The sequence below is a fragment of the Zeus faber genome (genome assembly GCF_960531495.2).
Source record: "Zeus faber genome assembly, chromosome: 14".
Taxonomy (NCBI): Eukaryota; Metazoa; Chordata; class Actinopteri; order Zeiformes; family Zeidae; genus Zeus; species Zeus faber.
The window spans coordinates 22,876,979-22,898,367 of NC_137200.1; the positions used below are offsets into that span (position 1 = coordinate 22,876,979).

At 47.2% G+C, this 21,389-nt stretch overlaps 3 protein-coding genes across 3 annotated transcripts in view; 2 read left to right on the forward strand and 1 right to left on the reverse strand.

Annotated features, from left to right (window-relative positions):
* sumf2 (sulfatase modifying factor 2) overlaps positions 1–2,738 on the forward strand; it is a 6,002-nt gene extending 3,264 nt beyond the window's left edge. Inside the window, exons 6-9 of the mRNA XM_080014430.1 lie at positions 1,061–1,116; positions 1,211–1,295; positions 1,634–1,775; positions 2,264–2,738. Of these exons, the coding sequence (XP_079870556.1) occupies positions 1,061–1,116; positions 1,211–1,295; positions 1,634–1,775; positions 2,264–2,363 (383 nt within the window). The 3' untranslated portion in view covers positions 2,364–2,738. The remainder of the gene's footprint in view (positions 1–1,060; positions 1,117–1,210; positions 1,296–1,633; positions 1,776–2,263) is intronic.
* A 2,053-nt stretch (positions 2,739–4,791) lies between these two features.
* On the forward strand, positions 4,792–10,368 carry bicdl2l (bicaudal-D-related protein 2-like; the record flags this gene model as incomplete). The annotated part of the gene is made up of 6 exons (XM_080013527.1): positions 4,792–5,334; positions 6,947–7,066; positions 7,186–7,347; positions 9,116–9,186; positions 9,306–9,426; positions 9,591–10,368. The coding sequence occupies 6 exons, from the start codon at positions 4,792–4,794 to the stop codon at positions 9,969–9,971; spliced, it is 1,398 nt and encodes a 465-aa protein (XP_079869653.1). The 3' UTR covers positions 9,972–10,368.
* A 128-nt stretch (positions 10,369–10,496) lies between these two features.
* On the reverse strand, positions 10,497–19,902 carry abhd11 (abhydrolase domain containing 11). Its single transcript, XM_080013884.1, has 6 exons — positions 19,702–19,902; positions 18,301–18,445; positions 16,596–16,769; positions 15,722–15,892; positions 14,437–14,618; positions 10,497–13,513 (listed from the first exon to the last, which is right to left on the reverse strand). The coding sequence occupies exons 1-6, from the start codon at positions 19,830–19,832 to the stop codon at positions 13,378–13,380; spliced, it is 939 nt and encodes a 312-aa protein (XP_079870010.1). The 5' UTR covers positions 19,833–19,902; the 3' UTR covers positions 10,497–13,377.
* Positions 19,903–21,389: the final 1,487 nt, after the last annotated feature.

The window sequence follows — 21,389 nt, forward strand, 5'->3', positions numbered from 1 at the left end:
TTGTGTTGCAAGATCAAAATTGCAACACTGCACCAATTCATCTGAATAATCAGTTCCAGACAGAAGGGTGCCGCGTTCATCAGAACAAGTTTCGCTCTGAAAGTGACGGCGGTGAGTGCTGGTGAAAGGTTCGACTCTTTTGTTTTGAGATTCGGTTCTTGACGAGTCACTCAGTAAAAAGAGTCGTTCTCTTTTCCGACTCTTGATTCGTTCGATTCAGCGCGGTGAGCGAGGTCGGACTTCCCGAATGATGTGTGGGTCCCCCCTCGTGCCCCCAAAACTGTGTGTGTGTGTGTGTGTGTGTGTGTGTGTGTGTGTGTGTGTGTGTGTGTGTGTGTGTGTGTGTGTGTGTGTGTGTGTGTGTGTGTGTGTGTGTGTGTGTGTGTGTGTGTGTGTGTGTGAAGAAGGAGGAAGAAGAGCTGCTACCGATATATCGATAGTGTGGAAAATGAGTATTGAAACCGTTTCAAATATTCAGAATAGATATGTATAGGAAATAGATATTTTTGACAACACGAACACGTCTGCGGACTTTTTTATTTATTTTTTTATTTTTTTATCGGCCTCCGATAAATCGGTCGACCACTAGTAGGTAGCCTGGCAGCTCAGCTTCAATGCTTCAGTGACACCAGCGATAATAAACAGCTTGTGCGATGCGGCTTCAAATGTGATAGAAACTTTGTTGTCGAGGGCAGTTCAAACCAGAGCCACAAAACCACCGGCAGGTGCAACGAAGCCGCGACTTCCAAATGTCTGTTTAGTTTTGTCCATTTTGTCCTTCAGTTGATTTGTCAGCCACGGTTATTGCCGTGTTTATTGATAATATATTCAAAATACTCACGGCGACGACGGAGACAAACGGTTCCCCGTAGAGGACAAAGGACTTGTGCAGGAGGAGATGGGCTCTCCTTGTGTGAGTTGAGGTGATTTGGTGCCTCAATGAGCAGTGAAGAGCTGCTCCATCACCGTACGTACTGTATCGCAACCTTTCCATACACAACACGGTATATATGCAATCAAAGTATTTGACATCGATCCCCCGTCTTATTATGTGTCACAGGAAGGACGTTTCCCTGGGGAAACAAGTTCCAGTCCAACAGAACCAACCTCTGGCAGGTCAGACCGCCGAGTCAGAGCTTCTGGGCTCATACGCTGCTTGGAGGTCAGATGTGAACATGTCGTATTAAATGTGAATGTCACTTGTTGAAAGGGCTCGTTTCCCGATGGAGACACTGCAGAGGACGGTTTCCACGGAGTCTCCCCGGTGACAGCCTTCCCTCCACAGAACAGCTACGGTACCTAACCGATGGGCGGATGGAGAGAGGGATGGATGGACAGTTGCACAGAAGGGTGATAGATGGATGGATGGATGGAGAGAGAGGGAGACGATAGATACAACGGGAGATGTTCTCACGGAGGGATCGACGGATTAAAATGAACAGTGAACATCCGCCTCCCTGTCAACAAGTTCACGTTCTGGGAGTTGCAAAGTAGTGTTTACAGTGTACATTCAGATGTTTTCTTTCTCATTTGTGGTTATTTATTGTTTCTTAAATATCTGAAGTACAAAATAATCAGTCAATCAAAGGAAGGACATGATGTACATAGTACCTCACGTTTGCTCTCGCCGCAGGACTGTGCGACATGATGGGAAACGCTTGGGAGTGGACGGCCACGCCCTTCCCCGGAGCGCGGCCCATGTTCGCCCTGCGCGGAGCGTCCTGGATCGACACCGTGGACGGCTCGGCCAATCACAAGGCTCGGATCACCACCAGGTGACCTTGGGACTCGGTGACCGCGTTGACTCGTGATGTCCGGCCCCTTTTTTGGGGATTCGCCTTCTTTGTGTGGCTGTTAAGACAGTTTTGTTCCGTTTTTCCATCTCATTTCTGTGACGATGAACCGGTCACGAGTAATGAGCCCAATCTCCAAAAAGTTGACCCCTCCGGCTCTTCACGGGTAACTCAGTAAAAATTATCCACTCAATTTATCACCGACGTCGTTCATTCGACTCAGTCACTGTAGCGAGAGTATGAAGGGAATTCTCACAAGAATCACTCGAGCGAACCGAGAGTCTAGTCCGGTTGGAGCCGCGTCTGGCTGCGGTCACCGAGTCGCCCAACAAAACGACTCTTTTGCCGGAGTCATTCCAAACTCCCGGATCATTTAAAAGATGCGGTCGCGCCGGTGGGATGGGCTTTGCGAGTCTTGCGTCGACTCGCCTCGACCGCGCCTTGAAATCCGTTATTTCTCCGTCACGCAGGATGGGAAACACCCCCGACTCGGCCTCCGACAACTTGAGCTTCCGATGCGCCGCCCCCGCCGCACACCAACAGGACAGGACGGAGAAGAGGGAGTTGTAGAAGAGACGGAGACTGAAGATTCCGATTTTTCGATATTGAAACACGTGAAGAGATGCTGCTATTTCTCCTGTGGAGAGATGTTGTTTTTTTTTCTTTTTATGTTGTGATAAGGTAGAGTTAGGTGAAAATATTGTAGCGTTAAACCACGTTGGCCTTTTTCACGGGTTAATCATTTGAAAATAAAGTGTCATGAGAGAGGACGTGCCGCTTGTATTCCTCACAAGCTGTTGCTGATTGGTTAGATTGTGAGGTGGAGGTTGAATGATGAAACATGTCGCGTCTCTGTCTTGGGTGATTATTCCTCACAATGCATATCACCTAGAAATTTGCCTCAACTATGACCTCATAAATGTGTTTTTATTGTACGGAATGAATGTCGGGGAAAAAAACAATTACAATTTTATTAAAGTCTGAAATTCAATTTTTTCTTTGAAAGTGTTTTTTTTTGCTTCTAATGGAAAAACGAATCATTTTGGATGTAGTTATTAATTCAGAAAAGGGGCATTGTGCTTGTTGCCAGTTCCCATAGAAGAAAACGACAAAACATACAAATTTGTACTAAAGTTTGTATTCAAAAGCCACTGGAATTTGCTTTTTTTCCGTACCACAATGCACATTTAATACAAGCCATGTCTCTTGAAGTGAATGGATCAAATTTTACTGAAACAGGACCTATTTTGCTTTTCCGTATTTTCTGTCACAAACTGTATATAATGTCACAATGCCGGATGTTCATGTTAGTAGTGGCCAAAGTGTCAAATAATGAGGTCAACCAATGACAGAGTAATCGCTGTCTACAAAACGCTCAGGCTTCTGAACGCTCCGTTTCCAAAGGGGGTATTTTTTCTGCTCCCTGCACAAGCTGACGTCAGCTCGTCACGGATTTCTTCATGGGGTCATCTGCTCCGTCCCATCTGCCGTGCGTTTCTCCAAACAAAACCAATAGAGATAGCGGTCGGTGGTTTTATGGTAGATGTTGATCTTATTTTCAAACGTTTACATGAAACAAAAAATCCCCGCATTCAAAAGTCCCTGTGCGGTGTCCGTGTCTGGAGCACGGCAACGGAAGTCAGAACAAACTAGAACGGACCAGCACAAATGTTTTTAGAAGAAAGAAGAATTCATACCAGCTGTCCGCGGCAAAACTGCAGACAAGGGAAATGTAAGTATTTGTTTTGTGTTTCTTTCTGTGTGTGTGTCCAGGTTAGGTTGACCGCACCTTAGGACTGTACCTTAGGTTTGAGGAGCACCTCATGACCGTCAGACAGGCGCTTCAGAGGCTCCTGGGGAAAAAAGATTTTCGTTAAAGTGGAGAAGTGGAAGTTCCACATCAGCTCAGTCTCCTTTCTGGGGTACATCATCAAGACCGGGCAGGTGAGGCCGGACCCCGTAAAGATCCAGGCAGTGGCGGGGTGGCCCCATCCCACATCCGTGAAAAAACTCCAGCCGTTCCTCGGCTTCGCCAGCTTCTACCGACGGTGTGTAGCCGCGCCCCTCACCCGACTCTCATCTCCTGCTGTCCCCTTCTCCTGGACCCCGGAGGCTGATGCAGCCTTCTCAGACCCCAAAAGACTAGACAGTTGGAGACAGTTCGTCGTGGAGGTCGATACCTTCAACTCAGGGGTTGGGGCTGTACTCTCCCAGCGTTCGGCCAAGGACCAAGGTCTTAAAGTCTGGAGAGCCTTCTGTCAAGCCCTCAGAGACACGGTGGGTCCCTCCTCTGGGTACCACCCACCAACCGAGACCTGGTAGTGGTGAGAGAGAGAGAGAGAGAGAGAGAGAGAGAGGTTTACTTGTATTTTGCATAATTGGTCTTAAACTGAGCTAAAAACCCTTCAGTCTTCAGTGAAATTCAAGGTCTGAAATTTAAATATTCTTCCATTCTTTTCAGCTCCATTTTGTCTATTTCAACTATTTTTATTCTCTTCTGTTTTTCAGACAACTTTTATTTGTGGTGTTTGTATTCCGTCTCCAGGCCGTAAAGCCGCTGCGCGTCAGCGCTGCGTTAATCTGTCACAGATTACATGAATGAGCGGACGGACGGAGGGACTCTCTGGTCTGTTTACACCTCGCGTCCGCGCCGCCTTGTTTCCACGGCGACCAGAAAAGGAGGAAGAGAGAAAAGATGGCAGAATGAAGGAGAAGAAGAGAAAAAAAAAAAAAAGAAGAAAAAGGAGGCAGGGCCTGACATCACAAGTCGAAGTCATGAGAGCATGACGCCCACGCAAAGTACAGGAAAAACAAGTCGGTGGACATTCTGTTTGTCGCTCCCTCCCTCCCTCCTCTCCTTTTTTTTTTTTTTTAGTTCTTCCTCTTTTTTTTTTCTCACTCCCACAGTGCTGACTGACTGCGGCTCAAGATTCCTCCTTCCTCCCGAGTCGTCGTCTAGGCTCCGCTCGACCCGGTCGGACCGATTCCCGAGGGATCCATGGGCGACACGGTGCCCTTCTCGGTGTTGAACGAGAGCCTGAGGCCCAGGTGGGAGGATGTCCCGGAGGACAGACGGCCCGGACCCCCGCCGCCCGGGTCCGAGGCGCCGCCGCCCGTGGACCCGGACCAGCAGGACCCTGCGGTGACGGGGACGGGACCGGAGGAAGCGGGGGACGACTCGGAACGGGGGAGCTGGTGGTCCCTGGGCGATGGGGAAGGGGCGGACAACGCTGACCTTCTGTCCGTGCTGGCCCAGTGTCTTCACCCGGTTGCGGCGGACACCAGAAACGGTGGTTCTGGGATGGAGGTGACCCAGGACCCTGACGGTGAGAAGGCCGTGGGCCCGGCCGGACCAAGACCAGGACCGGGACCGGGTGATGGCCCTAGTCTTGGACCCGGCGATGGACCCGGCGATGGACCTGGAGAAGGCGGAGATGGAGGTTCCTTCCAGAGGAGCGACCTTGACAGGAGCCTCCCGGATCTGATCCGGAGCGGACGTCCGCTGGGGAGACGTCGGACCCTCGGTCCCGTCTCGGACGCGGTAGGACGCAGTCGATTTTGTCTTTTGAAGTTGTAAAAAAAAAAAAAAAAGAGAGAGGGAGACATTTTGTCGTTTCAGGCAAAGAAAGGAGGAACTTGTCTCCAGAAAGTCGCATTTTCTGGGACCAAAGTGTTCGGCTGACAGACGGCCTGTGACTAATCCCACAATGACGAAGGTTGATAGGTTTGTATTTCGGGAACGAGATGAGGAAGTGTCCTGGGACGTCGTGACACAGAAGGATTTATGATGAGATGAGGATGTAACTTCTCGTTTTTAAAACAAATTCAGTGGATCCATTTTGTTTAAAGTCGGAAATGTTTTTGGGGTTGAATCATCTTTGTCCGTTCGTTGTGTTACTTTTAAAATTTTAACGTATAACTATCTTAACAACACTGTGAATGTGGGTGTTTGTGTGCCCCCCACACACCTTGTGTCTCGGAACGAGACAGACAGACAGACAGACAGACAGATGACCTCAGCCAGAAAGACGAGAAGTTTCACTCCAGGAATCCAGATCAGCGAGGTTTCTGGTGTCTGAGGTCAATGCGGGAGTTGTTGCTGTTGTTGTTGTTGTTGCTGTGGCGATCCGCCTCCCGGGGCGGAGGGGGGGGGGTCGAACCCGCAGCCAGGGTGCGCGACTTCAACACCACCGGTGCGGCCCTGGTCTCCAGGCGTTTTTTTCAAACGTGCACCCGTGTCGCCGGCTTTCAAATGCTCCCCTGGCATCGAACCCCTCGCGACAATTCCACGGCTTGTCTTGTCCAACGCCTCGTCTCCCGTCCTGGGCGATCGGGACTCGGACCATCACGCTCGCTCCTCTGAGAAGATGAATTTTCTCCCGCCCCAAAAACGCACCGCGCACACCACTGCACCGGAGTTATTTTGTGTCAGGGAGTTGGCACCTGATCACTTCACTGAAAGGTCTACGTACTTCACGCAGCGCATACAGACAGACAGATTTTTATTTTGTGAATGACTGAAGGAATTTGCCTATGACCTGTCTATATCATACGGTGTACACTGTATGTACCGGGTCAGGTAGAAAACGGAAGTTGTCCATGAAATATGTACCATACCATCAATACAAATAAATAACAAACAAAGAGGGGAAAAATGACACAAAGACACACACATATTATCCTCAATAAGAAGTCACAAGACAGGATACAATATGTGTACCGTCTTCAGAAAAAAAGTCCTTCATTCATTTGGAATGATTTCTATTGATGAGGTAAATGAAAAATAGCCTTCCAATGTTTTCTCAATACAATCAATACAATTTCTAAGAATAGATTTTGAACACTTTCTGTCCGGTATGGAGAGCCCGTTCAGTTGCTCCCGGTTCTTTCGGCTTTCCTTGTCCCGTTGTCTTCCTCTAACTGAGAGAAGGGCGTTTGAAGGGTTCAGTTACAATTATCATTTAGCTTTGCTCACTGAAAAGATCCCTCTCTAAATTGATTTTGTTTCCTTGCCATGCTTGCATCAAGTGGAAGAACATAAGTCCTGCCCGGGGCCTCCAAATCACAAAGACCGCCCCTGGATACACATCGGCACTGCCTACCCTAACTGTGTGTGTGTGTGTGTGTGTGTGTGTGTGTGTGTGTGTGTGTAGCTGAATGAGGTGCGCAGGGAGGTGGAGCTCTCCAGAAAACGCAGCGTGAGGCTGAAGGCTCAGGTGGACAAGCTGCAGGAGAACAGCGAGGGAGCGGGCTGGAGCCAGCACCGCGAGAGGGTGGGACACACACACACACACACACACACACACACACACACACACACACACACACACACACACACACACACGCATGCACCCTCCGACCCCTGACCCCTGTCCTCTCTCTCTTTGTCCAGGTGACGGAGGAGGTCCTGTCCATCCTGCGGCTCCTGCGTCCCCTCACGGACACAGACCCCGGCTCCGAGGAGAAGGACCCGGCTCCGGTCCTGGTCCTGGACGCCGCCTTGCAGCAGCTGCAGAGTGCGGCTCGCCAGCTGGTCATCCACCACACCAAGCAGGTCAGAACCTGATCGGAACCACACCCACACCTCCCTCAGAGGTATTACTAGAAGGGGTGAGGGAGGAGCCCTCACCCCTTCTAATAATACCCCCATGGCCATTTCATCCACACCCACTATGCATCAAATCAAGCGTACCGCCATGCAGCCTCCCTAGACAAACATCTGCGGGAGAACAGGTCGTACGACAGATCTCAGTGACTTTCAACGCGGCACTGTCGTAGGATGCCACCTGTCCTGTATACAGTTTGCCAAATTCCTGCCCTGCTCGACCTGCCCCCCTCAACCGTAAGTTCTGTCATTTTGAAATGCAGATTGTCTCCGAGCAACAACAGCTGAAACTGTTCAGCTGGGCTTCATGCCCTCGGCCACAGAAGCTCACCGAACAGGACCACCAAATCACCTGTCCCTGGTTGCAACACTCGCTACTGAGTTCCAAACCACCCCTGGAGGCAACATCAGTACAAGGACTGTTTGTCATGAGCTTCATGAACTGGGTTTCTGTGGCCAAGCAGCTGCACACAAGCCTGGGATCACCACGCGCAATGCCAGCGTCGGCTGGAGTGGTGTAAAGCCCCGCCGGCATCGGCATCTGGAGCGGTGGAAACACGTCTGTCTGTTTGTCTGTCTGTCTGTCTGTCTGTCTGTCTGCTGTAGAGAACAACTGACTGCAACCAATATTCAAAATGTAGGTCAATATTTGACTGAATTAGAAATGTGCCGTAGGGCGACAGCAGTTTATTGACTGCAAGTTAATGGCAAGGGGGAGGAGAAGGAGAGGGTGAGGAGAGGGAGAGGGTGAGGTGAGGCTGCGGGTGAGGCATGACGGGAGAGAAGGAAAATCTCAACTCCTCCTTCGAGGTTTTTTAAACTCAGATGCATAATGCAACCTGACCCGACAGGTTTGGAACGAAGAGCTTTAAACTGTGACGCTGACTTTGTGGATTAAAGAATAGCAGAAACCACATAGATAGAGAGATAGATATAATAATAACGAATAATAATGTTAATAATAACAACATTAAATATAGCTGCAGGCAGCGATACGAGGGGTCCAGGGTAGTCAGCTGTTCGTTAAAGTTCGGTGGTTGTTCCGGTGTGTTTTGCGACAGTCACGGTGTAATTCAATGATCACGCCTCCTGCCTTCACAATAATAATGAATAATATAAACCTTTAAGTAAATAAACTCATGTACAAATCTTTCAACCAAAATAGGACTTTCTTCACATTAATTCAGTGTTCTTAAGATATATAAATGACATCCAAACAAGAAGGTCAGTTACTTTACACATGCAGGTTTTTTGCAAGAAAACAAAACAGCAGGAATCCAGATCAGGATCCCGCTGGCGCACTGATTATATACTTTTCCCCACATGGATAACTAAGATCAGATGGGGAAAAAAAAGGGCAAATTGCATTCAGCTGAAAGTCGGATCAGCGAGCAGGCCGCTTGGAGCCGGCAACGCCGCCTGCCGGAGCCGGCATGGCCCCGCGGAGAGCCCGGTGTCCAGCTAGACTGCAGCGCTGTCACGTGATCTGTGTACTCCGTCAATTTGTGCACGGAACGTGCGCACAAGGATTTATACGCCCGTGCGTGACCGTGCAATCTTGGTGAGGTAGTGATTGTTGTTGACCAACTCCATCCACAATACTGAACCGATCTGGTGAAACTCGAACAACGCCATGATGGAACTGGAACTGGACCCCTAATAATAATAATAATAATAATAATAATAATAATAATAGTGATGATGTGTGTGTACCCAGTCTTCAGGTGGCGGGGCGACTGAGGCCGTCCTGCAGCAGGCGCTACGGGACAGAGACGACGCCATCCATCGGTCAGTACACCAACGAACACACACGCACGCGCGCGCACACACACACACACACACACACACGCATGCTGTGCATGCCAACAGTGTGCAGGTAATAACAGGAAGTTGTTGTGTTCAAACAGGAAGAAGGGGATGGAGGACGAGCTGCTGAGGAGCAAAACAGAGATGATGTCGCTGAACAACCAGCTGCTGGAGGCCGTGCAGAAGAGACTGGAGCTGTCCCTGGAGCTGGAGGCCTGGAAGGTGGGTGGCGGTCGGGGGGTTGGGTTGGTCCAAATTCCACATGATTTTTGTCCGGGGTTGCTTGTGTTTTCTTTACAGCGCAAAGAATAGTAAACTAAATTCTAGTTGGTTGTAAAACTATCTTCCTAACTACAGAAGTGTGTGTTTGTGTGTGTGTGTCTCAGGAGGACCTACAGTTCATCCTCCAGCAGCAGATCCAGTCCCAGCATCAGGCCGAGCTGCTCTCCCAGAATTCCGAGCGGAAGACGGCAGCTCCCATCCGCCTGGGCCTGACGCGGAGGACCAACAAGCTCCCCATCCAGAGGCCGGCCGCCTACACCCCGAATGCCCCCTCCACCAACTCCCACCAGATCTTTATCCCCAAACCCTCTTCTCCCCCTGCCCACTCTGGTGGCACGATGCCCCCCACCGCCCCGCAGCGAAACTGGAGGGACAGGCTGAGGAGGGGGAAGATCGGTCGCCATGGAGACCAGGACCAGGACCAGGACCAGCATCCAGCCAGCGCCAAGGACACAGACGGATTCCAGAGCGTGTCGCTCGACTGATGCAGACACTGGGTCCATAGGACGGAAATGTAAAATGTATTATAGTTAGAATGGAACACGATCAATGTGAGCAGCTCTGTCGTTGCCTCAATTTAAAGTGGTAATCCGTCTGATTATTTTGTTGACAAAAATCCCATATTGGATCCCCCCCGGCACTTTATAAGAAACGGCCATTCAGTGTATTTGCATTATTCACGTGCTCCTCTTTATGCTGCTTTACACTGTTAGTGACGGCTCCGTCAAGTGAAGAGCGGCGTAGCCGGTTGTGGTCAGTAAACTGTTGATATCTCACGAGAGACCAAAAAAAACAACATATCATTCGATCCATCGATCAGGACAGAAGTGAGCGTCTGAGAGCAAAGACAAAGGATCAAACAGATAAAACCAAAACCTACGATGGATCGGCACTTTAATAGAAATGTTATTGATCTGCACTTAAATGTTTTCTAATCAGCGTCATTTGTGCCATTTATTATAGTGTCAAAGTTCACCCAAACTCAATAAGAAGGAACTCAGGCTTTTAAATAAGTTAGATAGAAGTTAGAATTTATTATTCAACAGTAATACATTTTTATATATTTATATTCACTTGCAGGCATCCGGTACAGTTGAACATACAGTATATGTGCCATTATCGATAATGAATATCATTACTGTGGCAATATTCAAAGAACAAACAAATAGATCGACTCGGACGCGGCACGACAACTTCACACTGAAACTGGAACACACGAGGCATGCAGCACGCACCACTCACACTCCGCCTCCGGATGACACGGAACTCCAAGTTCACTTTTTTCCTCCCAGATTCCTCAAACACTTTGACACATTCCGGAGAAACGGCAACCGGTCGACTCCTCATTTTGTGTCGAGCGGTTGCTCGGTGAAAAACAAACAAAAAAGACAAAACAAAAGGGGCATTTTCACTTTGAAAGTTCATTGAAATCAATGCACACATTCCAGCCGGCGTTCATAAGCGTCGGAGGAGCAAAGAAAACAGATATAGTGCCTCTGAGGAGATGGAGGAAAACAACAAAAACCTCTCGGATTTAATCTCCAATACTCACAATTAAAATTGCGTCCAAAGGAAATGGGCAGCACGGTCAAAAACGCCCTGAAACACCCTGCTCACCAGGAAAACGTGCGCGCGCGCACGGTAGCTTGACTTTCCGACTTGAAAAAAAAAATAGAAATACAGTAGAACCCTCCTCCCCCAGGGTCTTTAAATGCCCAAGAAACCTCTTATCATCAATATCTTGATTTCTAAAAAGTTGTGATTTTTAATTATTGCAGCATATATTTGTACTGCAGCATCGTAGATACCACCGTATAGCTTTGATCCAGGTAATTGTGTTCAATATATCACACGCACACACACACACACACACAGGACAGCAACAGGGTAATAAGACTGTAATAAGCACTATAATGAATTATAACCTGGAATATTCAGCACACAGCCCCAGTTTTACTGCATATATATTATATTAATATTTACTGAGTGTCAGCCTGGTTGCCCAAAAGAAAGAGCACCACGACGATTAACAGATACGGACACATGGAACGTGAGGAAAACACTGTAAACAAGTGAGTGCGAGGCATCCAAAATACAACCATTAAATATTAGAACAGTAGGGCCGTGGGGAAAAAAAACAAAAGGATGAATTTAAATGTGAATGGATACGAGGATACCGTTTCAATTCCTCAGTCAATTTGACCATTCTAATATCCACACTTTGGTGGCAACCATTTTCCCATCGAAATGCAACACCACGGTAGTCCAAAATGAAAATGTTTCAATTCTGTTTCAGGTTTCCATATTTGAAAAAAAAAAAATCCAAATTTGAAAACGTCTTTTTAATTTCTTTCAAATTTTCAACAGAATTTAAAATGTTTTCATATCAAAATATGAGCAATTTGGGTGTTTAGACCGAGTTTGTTTACATGAAATATTGAGTGATTATTTGTTATGAATCAACAAACATTTTCTTGTGATGCAATAACGTCCCAAAAGTTGAACATATCGAGAATCGTATCCTGAGGCGATATCTCCCCCAAACGGAATAGAACGGTGAGATCCAGCCCCGACGAAGAGGAAAGGAAGCGACTTGGCAACCACACCAAACCCCTAAAAAGCACGTTCTCCGCCGCTTTTGCGCTTTTGCTTAATGTTCCGCGTTCCCGCGTCTTCCCGGAGGAAAAGCTTCCCTTCTCCAGACGCACCGCGGGGGGGCTCCGCGTTGGGCCCCTGGGCGACTCATGCTAGCACGCTAAACGCCAGCGCGTTGATTCAATACGGCCGCTCTCGACCGTTCTCTCTCTCTCTTTCTTTTTCACGACACAATAAAAACAGTTTAAATAGCTGGATGAACCCGAGGCGCAGGGGGGGGCCGATCCGCACGTCAACCGACCCGATTCGTCGCAAGAGTTCAAGCGCGGTAGTGAAATAGTTTTACTGGCGCTGTTGCTTTTTAAAGTCGAAACTCCCTAAAATCCCGACGCAGACCTGCGGTGAAAAGAAGGGGCAAGACGCTGGGTTTCCCTCCGAGGCTCAGTGATCGGTTGGCGGCACCTCGCGCTGCGTTGCCGCTCGAGATCCCCGCGTAAACAAATACCAATTTTTTGTTACGGAATTTGGTTTGTTATAAACGTGAGAGATGCGATACTGGTTACTTAAACAATATAATGAAACAACACAACACAATGTTTAAAGGAAGAAGGTGTCACGCGTGCCTCATATTACACTTTCATTTGACAATTAAGTATTGAATATTTTATGTATTTTAAGATTATTTAAACATTTGACATCTCGACTGTTGCTTTCATTTAAGACCACGGGCAAACGTTCCTCGCTTTAAGTGTTTTACAGAGTAAATGGAAAGCAAAGTTACATTTGTCTCCATTTTGATTTTATTTTTTTTTGCTGGTCCGAAAAACGATCCGAGGCTCGGAACCGTGATGCGACGCGGACCGTGAGGTTCGCTTTGTCCGTCGCACCTCTGTCAACAACATAGTCATTCAAGGTAAAGGAGACAGTGCAAACCAGAGGTTCTTTGGATTAGTAAATCATCTCTCATTAGCATCCCCCTCGGATCAAAATTAGCAACATATTTAATAAATTAAAAGAAACCCCCCCAAAAAAACGACATCAACACACACTAAATCGGACACATTAATCTACCAGGTCCATCGGTTCGGCAGAGAAAAACCGATGAAGAGGTTCCTACGCGTCGCGGGTACTCAGTTCCTTTTTAAGCGTACAGTTAAATATGATCCCAAAGGGCTGAGTCTGGGCAGATATTAGCCTGGGACCGGCTCTGGTTAGAACCGGGATCTATCCCCGCTTGCAGCTCCCTCCGTCGCCACAGGGCGGGAGACGGGGCGCCGGGACGCTAGCGGCAGGACGCTAGGACTGCAGGAAGGAGATGATGGAGCTGATGAAATCCAGCGGCTTGTCGGCGTGGATCCAGTGGCTGGCATCGTGGATGTACTGGATGTCGGCGCTGGGGAACAAGCGCTGGATCTCCGGGTAATCCTCCGAACTTCAGAGGAAGGAGATCAAAGGAAGTGAGGGCTAGAAACAGGAAGTGAGAGACTAGAGACAGGAAGCAAGGGGACTATAAAAATTGAAGTAAGAGGCTAAAAAATGGAAGTAAGACACGACAGGGAAGAAAGAGACTAGAAACAGGAAGAGACTACTAGGAACACAAAGACACTTAGAAACAGGAAGTAAGGGCTAGAAACAGGAAGTGAGAGACTAGAGACTGGAAGTGAGAGACTAGAGACAGGAAGCAAGGGGACTATAAAAATTGAAGTAAGATGTTAAAAAATGGAAGTAAGACACGACAGGGAAGAAAGAGACTAGAAACAGGAAGAGACTACTAGGAACACAAAGACACTTAGAAACAGGAAGTAAGGGCTAGAAACAGGAACTGGGAGACTAGGACTGGAAGTGAGAGACTAGAGACAGGAAGCAAGGGGACTATAAAAATTGAAGTAAGAGGCTAAAAAATGGAAGTAAGACACGACAGGGAAGCGAGAGACTAGAAACAGGAAGAGACTACTAGAAACACAAAGACACTTAGAAACAGGAAGTCAAGATAAGAAACAGGAAGACGAGAAACAGGAAGAAAGACCCTACAAGCACGAGGTAAGAGACTAGAAACAGGAAGTGAGCGACTGAAAACATAAAGAGACTATAAACAGGAAGTGAGAGACTAGAGAAACAAAGTAGAACACTAGAAACAGGAAGTGAGAGACTTAGAAACATCAAGAGACTAAAACAGGACGTGAGACTAGAAACAGAAGGAGACTTGACATAGGAAGTCAGAGACTATAAACAGGAAGTGAGACCGGAAACAGGACGCGAGGGGTTAAAAACAGGAAGAAAGAGACTAGAAACAGGAAGTGAGCAACCGTCCCCCCCCCCCCCCCCTCCCCCGGTAGCACGGTAGTTTTTCGGTACCTGATGTAAGCGGAGCTGGCCCCGCCCAGGAACAGCGTGGGGCCCTCGTAGGTGGAGCTGAAGCTGGGGAAGCTCATGATGTCGTCCAGGTGGGCGGAGATGGCGTCCAGGTTGACCCTCCAGGAGTACAGGCCGTTCTGCTCCGTCAGGTTGGTGAGCAGGAACTGACGCACCGAGCGCTCCTGCAGGACCACAACCACAGGACTACAACCACAAACGCAGGACCACAACCACAACCGCAGGACCACAACCACAACCGCAGCAGTGGAACCAGAACCTGGAACCAGAGCCACGGGGGGGGGGGGGGCCAGGACAGTGGAGTAGAACCGGAGCCACAGGAGCATCACCGAGACACAGTTTGAGCTGCTTCAACTAAAGTCTGCACCAGGGTTTTTCAGCCGCCGTGACACAAAATATTTGAAAAGTTCCTCTTTAAAAAAAAAAAGAAATAATGGAAAACTGTAATGCTGCCCTGACGAGTCCCGTCAGTCGACTGAGATTCTTCAAGTCGAGCAGTCGTTTTTTTGGTTTTTTTTTCCTGAATCAATGCACAGGGGTAACATTTAAGACGTGGAATTATAAATAAGGGAAATCAATATATGTTTATGTGGGAACACGGCTGAGCCCAGCCCCGCAACGACTCGTAGACCCGTTGAGATTCTTTTCTGCGCGTTACGCACGGGGGGGGGGGTGTTCCGTGAGGTGACGTAAAGTGAAAAAAAACAAAAAAAAAACAAAAAACACACACACACACACACCGCAAAATGCGCCCCACTCGCTCCCTCGGCAGCGTATCCAGCCTGTAGGGAGAGCCCAACTGGCCCCGCCCGCTTCCGCTCGCACCACCCTCCCGATTTCATCCTCTCCAAACTGCTGATTCGGGCGGAGAAATCAGCCACGTTCAAAATGAATGACGCCACGTCTGCCCGGTTCCGAATGAATTAACGAAGCTCATCCCGCCCTCCCCGACTGGAGCAGCAGGGGGTAGAGCGGGTCGTCTCGCGCAAGCAGAAGGGTTTGCCGGTTCGATCCCCGGCTCCTCCTGGCAGCGTGCTGATGTGCCCTTGAGCAAGACGCGTAACCCACGTAATTGCGAATTTCCCCGTTGTTGAGCTGATAAGGGCAAATAAAAAACAAAGGTTATTTTCCGTTTGTGAACCGAAGATTCACTCGCTCACGGCTCCCGAGTCATTGAAAGGATTTGTTCGCGGCCGACGAATCGAGTCCCCAGTTTTTTTAAACCCCGCCCCCCCCCGCCCGGAAGCTGTCGGACTTGACCTCTGACCTTGACCAGTTTGCGGAGCTGGTCCTCGGCCATGCGGCGGGCGGTGGAGCGGGGCAGCTCCCCGGACACCTTCACCTGCTGCATTGCCCGGATGTAGTGGTGGAAGTTGGTGCGGGTGGAGGTCTGGGTGGGGCTGATGTCCACCACCACCAGGCGCTCCACCAGGCTGGGCTGGGAGGGGGGAGAGAGAGAGAGAGAGAGGAGAAAGCCGAGGTTAATATCAGAGAGAAGAACACAAACTTCTTTATTTTATTTTTTTTTTTAAGAGACATTCAAACAAAATTCAAGACACATTCTTTCTTATTCAATGAAGTATTACTTTTAAGGAGCTTTTCAAGTTGAAACGTCATACTAGTTAAATGTTATTCATGAAATGTAATACTATTCTTTGTGCAAATCACCCCAAGGCATCAAACAGTTCAATCTAATACCTTTTAAGACTTTTTAAGAGTTTTAATACTTTTAAAGACATTTTTAAGAACAATCAAAAAAAATAAATACAGAAATCTAAGAGATTTTTGGAGAATAAAAGAGTTAGAATTTGACATCTTAAGACCTTTTTAAATATAAATGTACAGGGAATGCTCGTTAAATTCAATGCTTTTAAAGACATTTTGGAAGGAAGACAAATTTGAACGACATTTGAGACCGCTTTGGACAAATCATCTCTTATTTAAGTTGTATCAAAGTATCAAAAGTTAAATCCAAAGACAAAAATTCATTAAAAATTAGATGGAATGCTTTTTAAGAGGCCTTTCAACTAAAATTGAATGAAAGTCCAATTTAAAACTTTTCAAGACCTTATCAAATGCAATAATAGTTCAATTTAATACTCAATTTTTTTTTTTAAGACTAGAGACTGAGTTTTGTTTACCTGCGTGAGGGCGGTCGTCATGGCGACCTTGCCGCCCATGCTGTGTCCGACCAGGACGCAGCGCTCGATGTGCAGCTTGGCGAGCAGTGCCGTGAGGTCGCCGTTCATGGCCTCATACGTCAGCACGGGGCTGTGCGTGCTGTTGCCGTGGTTACGGGCGTCCACGGTCAGCACCTGACTGGACAAAAGACAGTCGTTCTAGAGCACAGCCCATGCAGCTAATTTCTATTAACATATTAGCCTATCTAGTCTGTAAGTAGCAGAAAGTTCAATTACTTAAATTATTCATATTAAATAATAATAATCATAATTTTTTTGTATAATAATAATAATAATAACAATAATAATAAATATAGCTGCTGGCAGCACACAGGGTCCATGTTAGCCGTGTAAGATAAGAATCACAGTTTTCAGAGTTCCCGTTAAACACACCATCACTTCGCATCGACACCAATTACAAATTTCGGAGTTCCCATGGAACGTAGCATCAGTACCGTCGCTGGTTTTTAAATCAGCATTACTACTACAACAAGTTACAATTTTGTGAGCTTCCATCCCAGCATCGGCTGACGTGATGACACGGTGACGACTCTCTGTGACTAATTGTAGTTTTCTAAGTTCCAAGTTCCATGGAACGCATCATTGTCTCCAACAGTCTGTCCGAATAGGGTAACGTGCTTTTATTGAACAAATTGCACATGAATACTCAACCAATCAAACAGAACATTAATTTAAATAAATCATTAGCACTATAAGAAATGAAGGTTTAACTTCCCCCGCTCCCTTTAAAATATTTCCCTTTAAACTCAGCATAATAGCTAACTCATAAAAGCATCTCTTGAAATAGAAAAATATCCAGGGCGGTGTCCCACCGACCTGGCTCCAATGCCGCAGGAGGTACACGGAACCAGATTCGATGAAACAGAATGTGTTATGTTATGTATATGTTTATTTATAGAGATTAAAGATTTAATATCCAACTAAATGCCCCACCGAGGACAAGCAGGTAGGACCGCACGCACGCAATAACAGTACGAATAACAATGCTAACAACAACAATAATAATGACTTCATACTTTTTAAGAACATTTTAAGAATCATATCATCGAAGAACGAATATCATACAAGAACTATAGGAAATAGTCATTGGATTGTGTCGGCATGACAACTATCTCATGATCTTGGTTTGGGTTTGGGAGACGAAAGCCTTCAACTGACTGAACCGTGTCTCGTGGCCCGGGTGGGAATTGTGCTGCCACGCCTGACTGCAGACGCCGCCAAAGGCTGCAGGCAGCGATGCCGGCTTTTGTCAATCAAAACTTCATGAGATGTCTTTGAAGTAAAGACTTGGGGCCCAAAGGGAGCGGCCAATCACAGCGCTTGCCGCCGGGCGTCGCCCTGCGCGTAGTGCGATCTTAGGAGAGGCGCACGGGAGCTCCGGCGGTGGTCTCCACGTCCTACGCAAGGGACCGGATGTCGCTCCTGCGGCGTCTTGACATACCGCCAAAGATCGGCGGCCATTCATTTGAATAATTGGCTGCAATGACAGCTTCTGCCAGTCAAGGCCAGTGACTCAACGGTTTTGAAACATTTCGAAGCGATTACTTTAAATAATTGTTTCGAACGTTCTAAATTCCCATCCCTACCATCTATATATCCAGTATTTATATAATAAGCCGCTGTGTCTCCTCCGCCGCTGCGTTACCTTCCTGCCGGTGCGCTGCACCAGCGACTTGGCGATGGAGTGGAAGTTGGACTTGCTGCCGAACAGGCCGTGCAGGAAGACCAGCGGGGCGCCGCCCCCCGTCCCGTCGAACACGTCGTACGTCAGGTTCACGGGGCTCACGGTGCTGCAGAGAGGAAACAAGACGCCGGGTGAGGGCCCCAATAAGGTGCTCGCAAAAAAAACCGATTGCGCCCGGCAGGACACGCCTCGGAATCACAAGATGCACGGGGAGTTTCCCTCGGCGTCGGTGCCAATAGGAATAAAGGACAAAATATTCAAGCGGCCGATAACTTAAAGAGAAGGGGGAATAGAATATGCAGATATATTAAAATGTATACAAACAAGATTGCTAAGAATGCAAGGATTAAAAAAATGTGTTTGATGACTGAAGAAGAAAGATCTGTGAAATTAGATGGTTAAAGTATATATATTTTTTATATATATATATATATATATATATCTCTGCTGTCAAACTATTTCATTTTTTTTTTTAATCACGATTTATGGCATGATATTTGTGGGATTAACTGAAATTTACTCCGTTATGACCCTAAAAAGCAGGCCACTACAGTCCAATTTCTACCGCGACAGTCTCCCAAAGCAAATACATATACACAGTCTATATACATATGACAACAACAACAACATTGTTATTGACATTGTTGACATAACCGTCCTTGGTTTCAAGGTGGCCTGGCTCAGTTCCACTGTGGCTGCCTGAATGTCATGCAGCCCACGCTGCCCGCGGACGCTGCTCCATCTCAACACACGTCTCCAATGTCTCCGATGTGTACACTGTGTATTTGTACTCATCTGCAATATCTCCATCATTAATATGGATATTTATATCCATCCGCATCGTTGCCCGCTGCGCCCCTTGCACGTATACTGCACATGGTTATTATCCCACATAAAAAGTATGCATATGCATTTTGATGATGGATATTTGTTATGCTTGTCTGTTGCTTTTCTTGTCCGAAGCTTTGTTCTTATTTAGAATATTTCATTTTTTTTTTTTCTTCTTCCTACTTTGTTCCCCACATCCTCGGAGGTTGTGCCGCTTTGGTCATTCGGCTGCACCGTACCTGCATTGATCAATTCGACAAATAAAACATCTTGAAGAAATCTAGGGCCAGTTGAGTGGGCTCCAGCCCCCTGACGCGGCACTCTGCCGACGTCATTTGACAGCTTCTGACGTCCTCCGACGCAGGCAGAGTGGGGCGCGCAATGTCAGGGCTGGATTAGCTCTCGGTTGGTGCACGGACGAATACACTATTGAACAACTGAAAACGGCCGATTAGGTTTCCGTTGCATCGAGAGGTGAAATGAAACACATAAAACGACGCCCCAACACGGATGACATCACGTGAGGTCGCCTACCTGCTGGATCTGGCCGCTGGGCCCAGCGCTGCCGGGCCGCCGCACCCCTGCGGCGGCCCGGCAGCGGAGCCCCGACGCGGCAGCCTCCCGCCGGACAGCCCCCTCTGCAGTGCGCGGTGAAAGACGCCCATGGCGGAACCCCGAGGGACGTGCGACTCGAACCCGGCGACCGTGGGAGTCCGACCGAATACGGCGGGTGTTGCGCCGCGACCGGAGCGCTGGCGGGGGGGGGGGGGGGGGGGGGTTCGGCCGGTGGTGCGCGGTGACGTGACGACGTCGGACCAAGACGTCCACGGCGCGTGAAAGTGACGTAACGGAGCGTCATCTTGTGCTGCATTCCATTGCGGGGTGAGCTCGGAAAAAAAAACAAAAAAAAAAACAAAATCAAGCTTCTCCGAGTTGCCATCTCTCCCATATGACTTGAATGCAGCGTCCGTTCACCCGCGTACGTAGAGGAGCTGCCATGGCGGGGGAGCGGCGGCAGGGGGCGCCGTGGCAACGCAGCAGCCAGCCTGCTGTTACGTGACCTTGAACGGACGGTAGCAACAAAAACACTAAAAACACAGCAACTGTTTACACTTACTCACTATTCAAATGAGAACACTTGTTTTGGGGTTGTTTTAAATGAAACGATACAAGCTTGATTTATTATTTTGACCCGGATAAATTACAGACATTGGGTGATCTTGTTACTTTTGTTGATTTTTGTTGGTGTTTATGATTCATATTTGGATCAAATTGTAATGGTTAAAAAAAGGGTAATAAGGATATTATTATATTATGTGTATTCCATATATATATATATATTATAATCCAGCGGCTTGCAGTGGAAACTGAAAGATCCAACCGTGTGTTTTACTGTCACCATCACTACAGCATCAGTCTCCAGGGGGAAGGAGGCTGGTGCTGTCGCCATGGCGACCAGGCAAGCTGGGTGGAGGAGGGAGGTTTCGGTGTGCTTCGGCTCTCCATTGACTTCCAGCGCTTTAGTGAACAGGTCTCATGCAGAAACAACATTTTCCACCTTGAAACTGAATATTTTCACCTTGTGCACCAGGCTGGAAACAAGGTTATAACAAAGTTATACATATATATGTGTGTGTACACCCAGAAATCTTTTTTTTTATTCCAGTTTCTGTTTTTCGTTTGTGTTATTTGGTGACATGGAAAAAGCAGGATTCTATTTCCTCAATCGAACATCTTCGAGTTGTTTCTCTTTATAGATTTTTATTGCCGTTGCGTTATACTCTTCCTTTTTTTTTTTAGGTGCAAGGGCCATTTGTGACGTTTTAAGAGCTCCCTACACCTGTGTGTATAGTGAGACAATGATTTATAGAGAAACATTTGAAGATCTTCTTTTTTTTTGTTAAGTTTTTGTCGAAGGGATATTTCTGGAATTTTTCTTTTACAAATGTATTTTGAAATTCCCTTTATTTTAATAATATTTGTTGTAATTGTTTGCTAATTATATTTGAAATAATATATTTATATTTATTGATATTATATAGTGGATGAGATTCGATTCGATTACATTTAATTAATTGTCATTGCACAGAGTATCAGTACAATAATATTTATTCATATTATTTTTCATATTTATACGAAGATTTATGAAGATTTGTATTTTATTTATGTTTTACAATAAGAAGTGGCCGTAGTTGGCATATTCTGCAATATATTCTAGAATA

Bases quoted from the DNA above. Each gene is read 5' to 3' on its own strand.
- abhd11 (XM_080013884.1), bottom strand. From the start codon at position 19,832: ATGGGCGTCTTTCACCGCGCACTGCAGAGGGGGCTGTCCGGCGGGAGG. The intron at 16,770-18,300 runs GTAACGCAGCGG...TTGTCCAGTCAG, and splicing joins TGCAGCGCACCGGCAGGAAG to GTGCTGACCGTGGACGCCCG. The intron at 15,893-16,595 runs GTAAACAAAACT...CCCCCCTCCCAG, and splicing joins TGACGACCGCCCTCACGCAG to CCCAGCCTGGTGGAGCGCCT.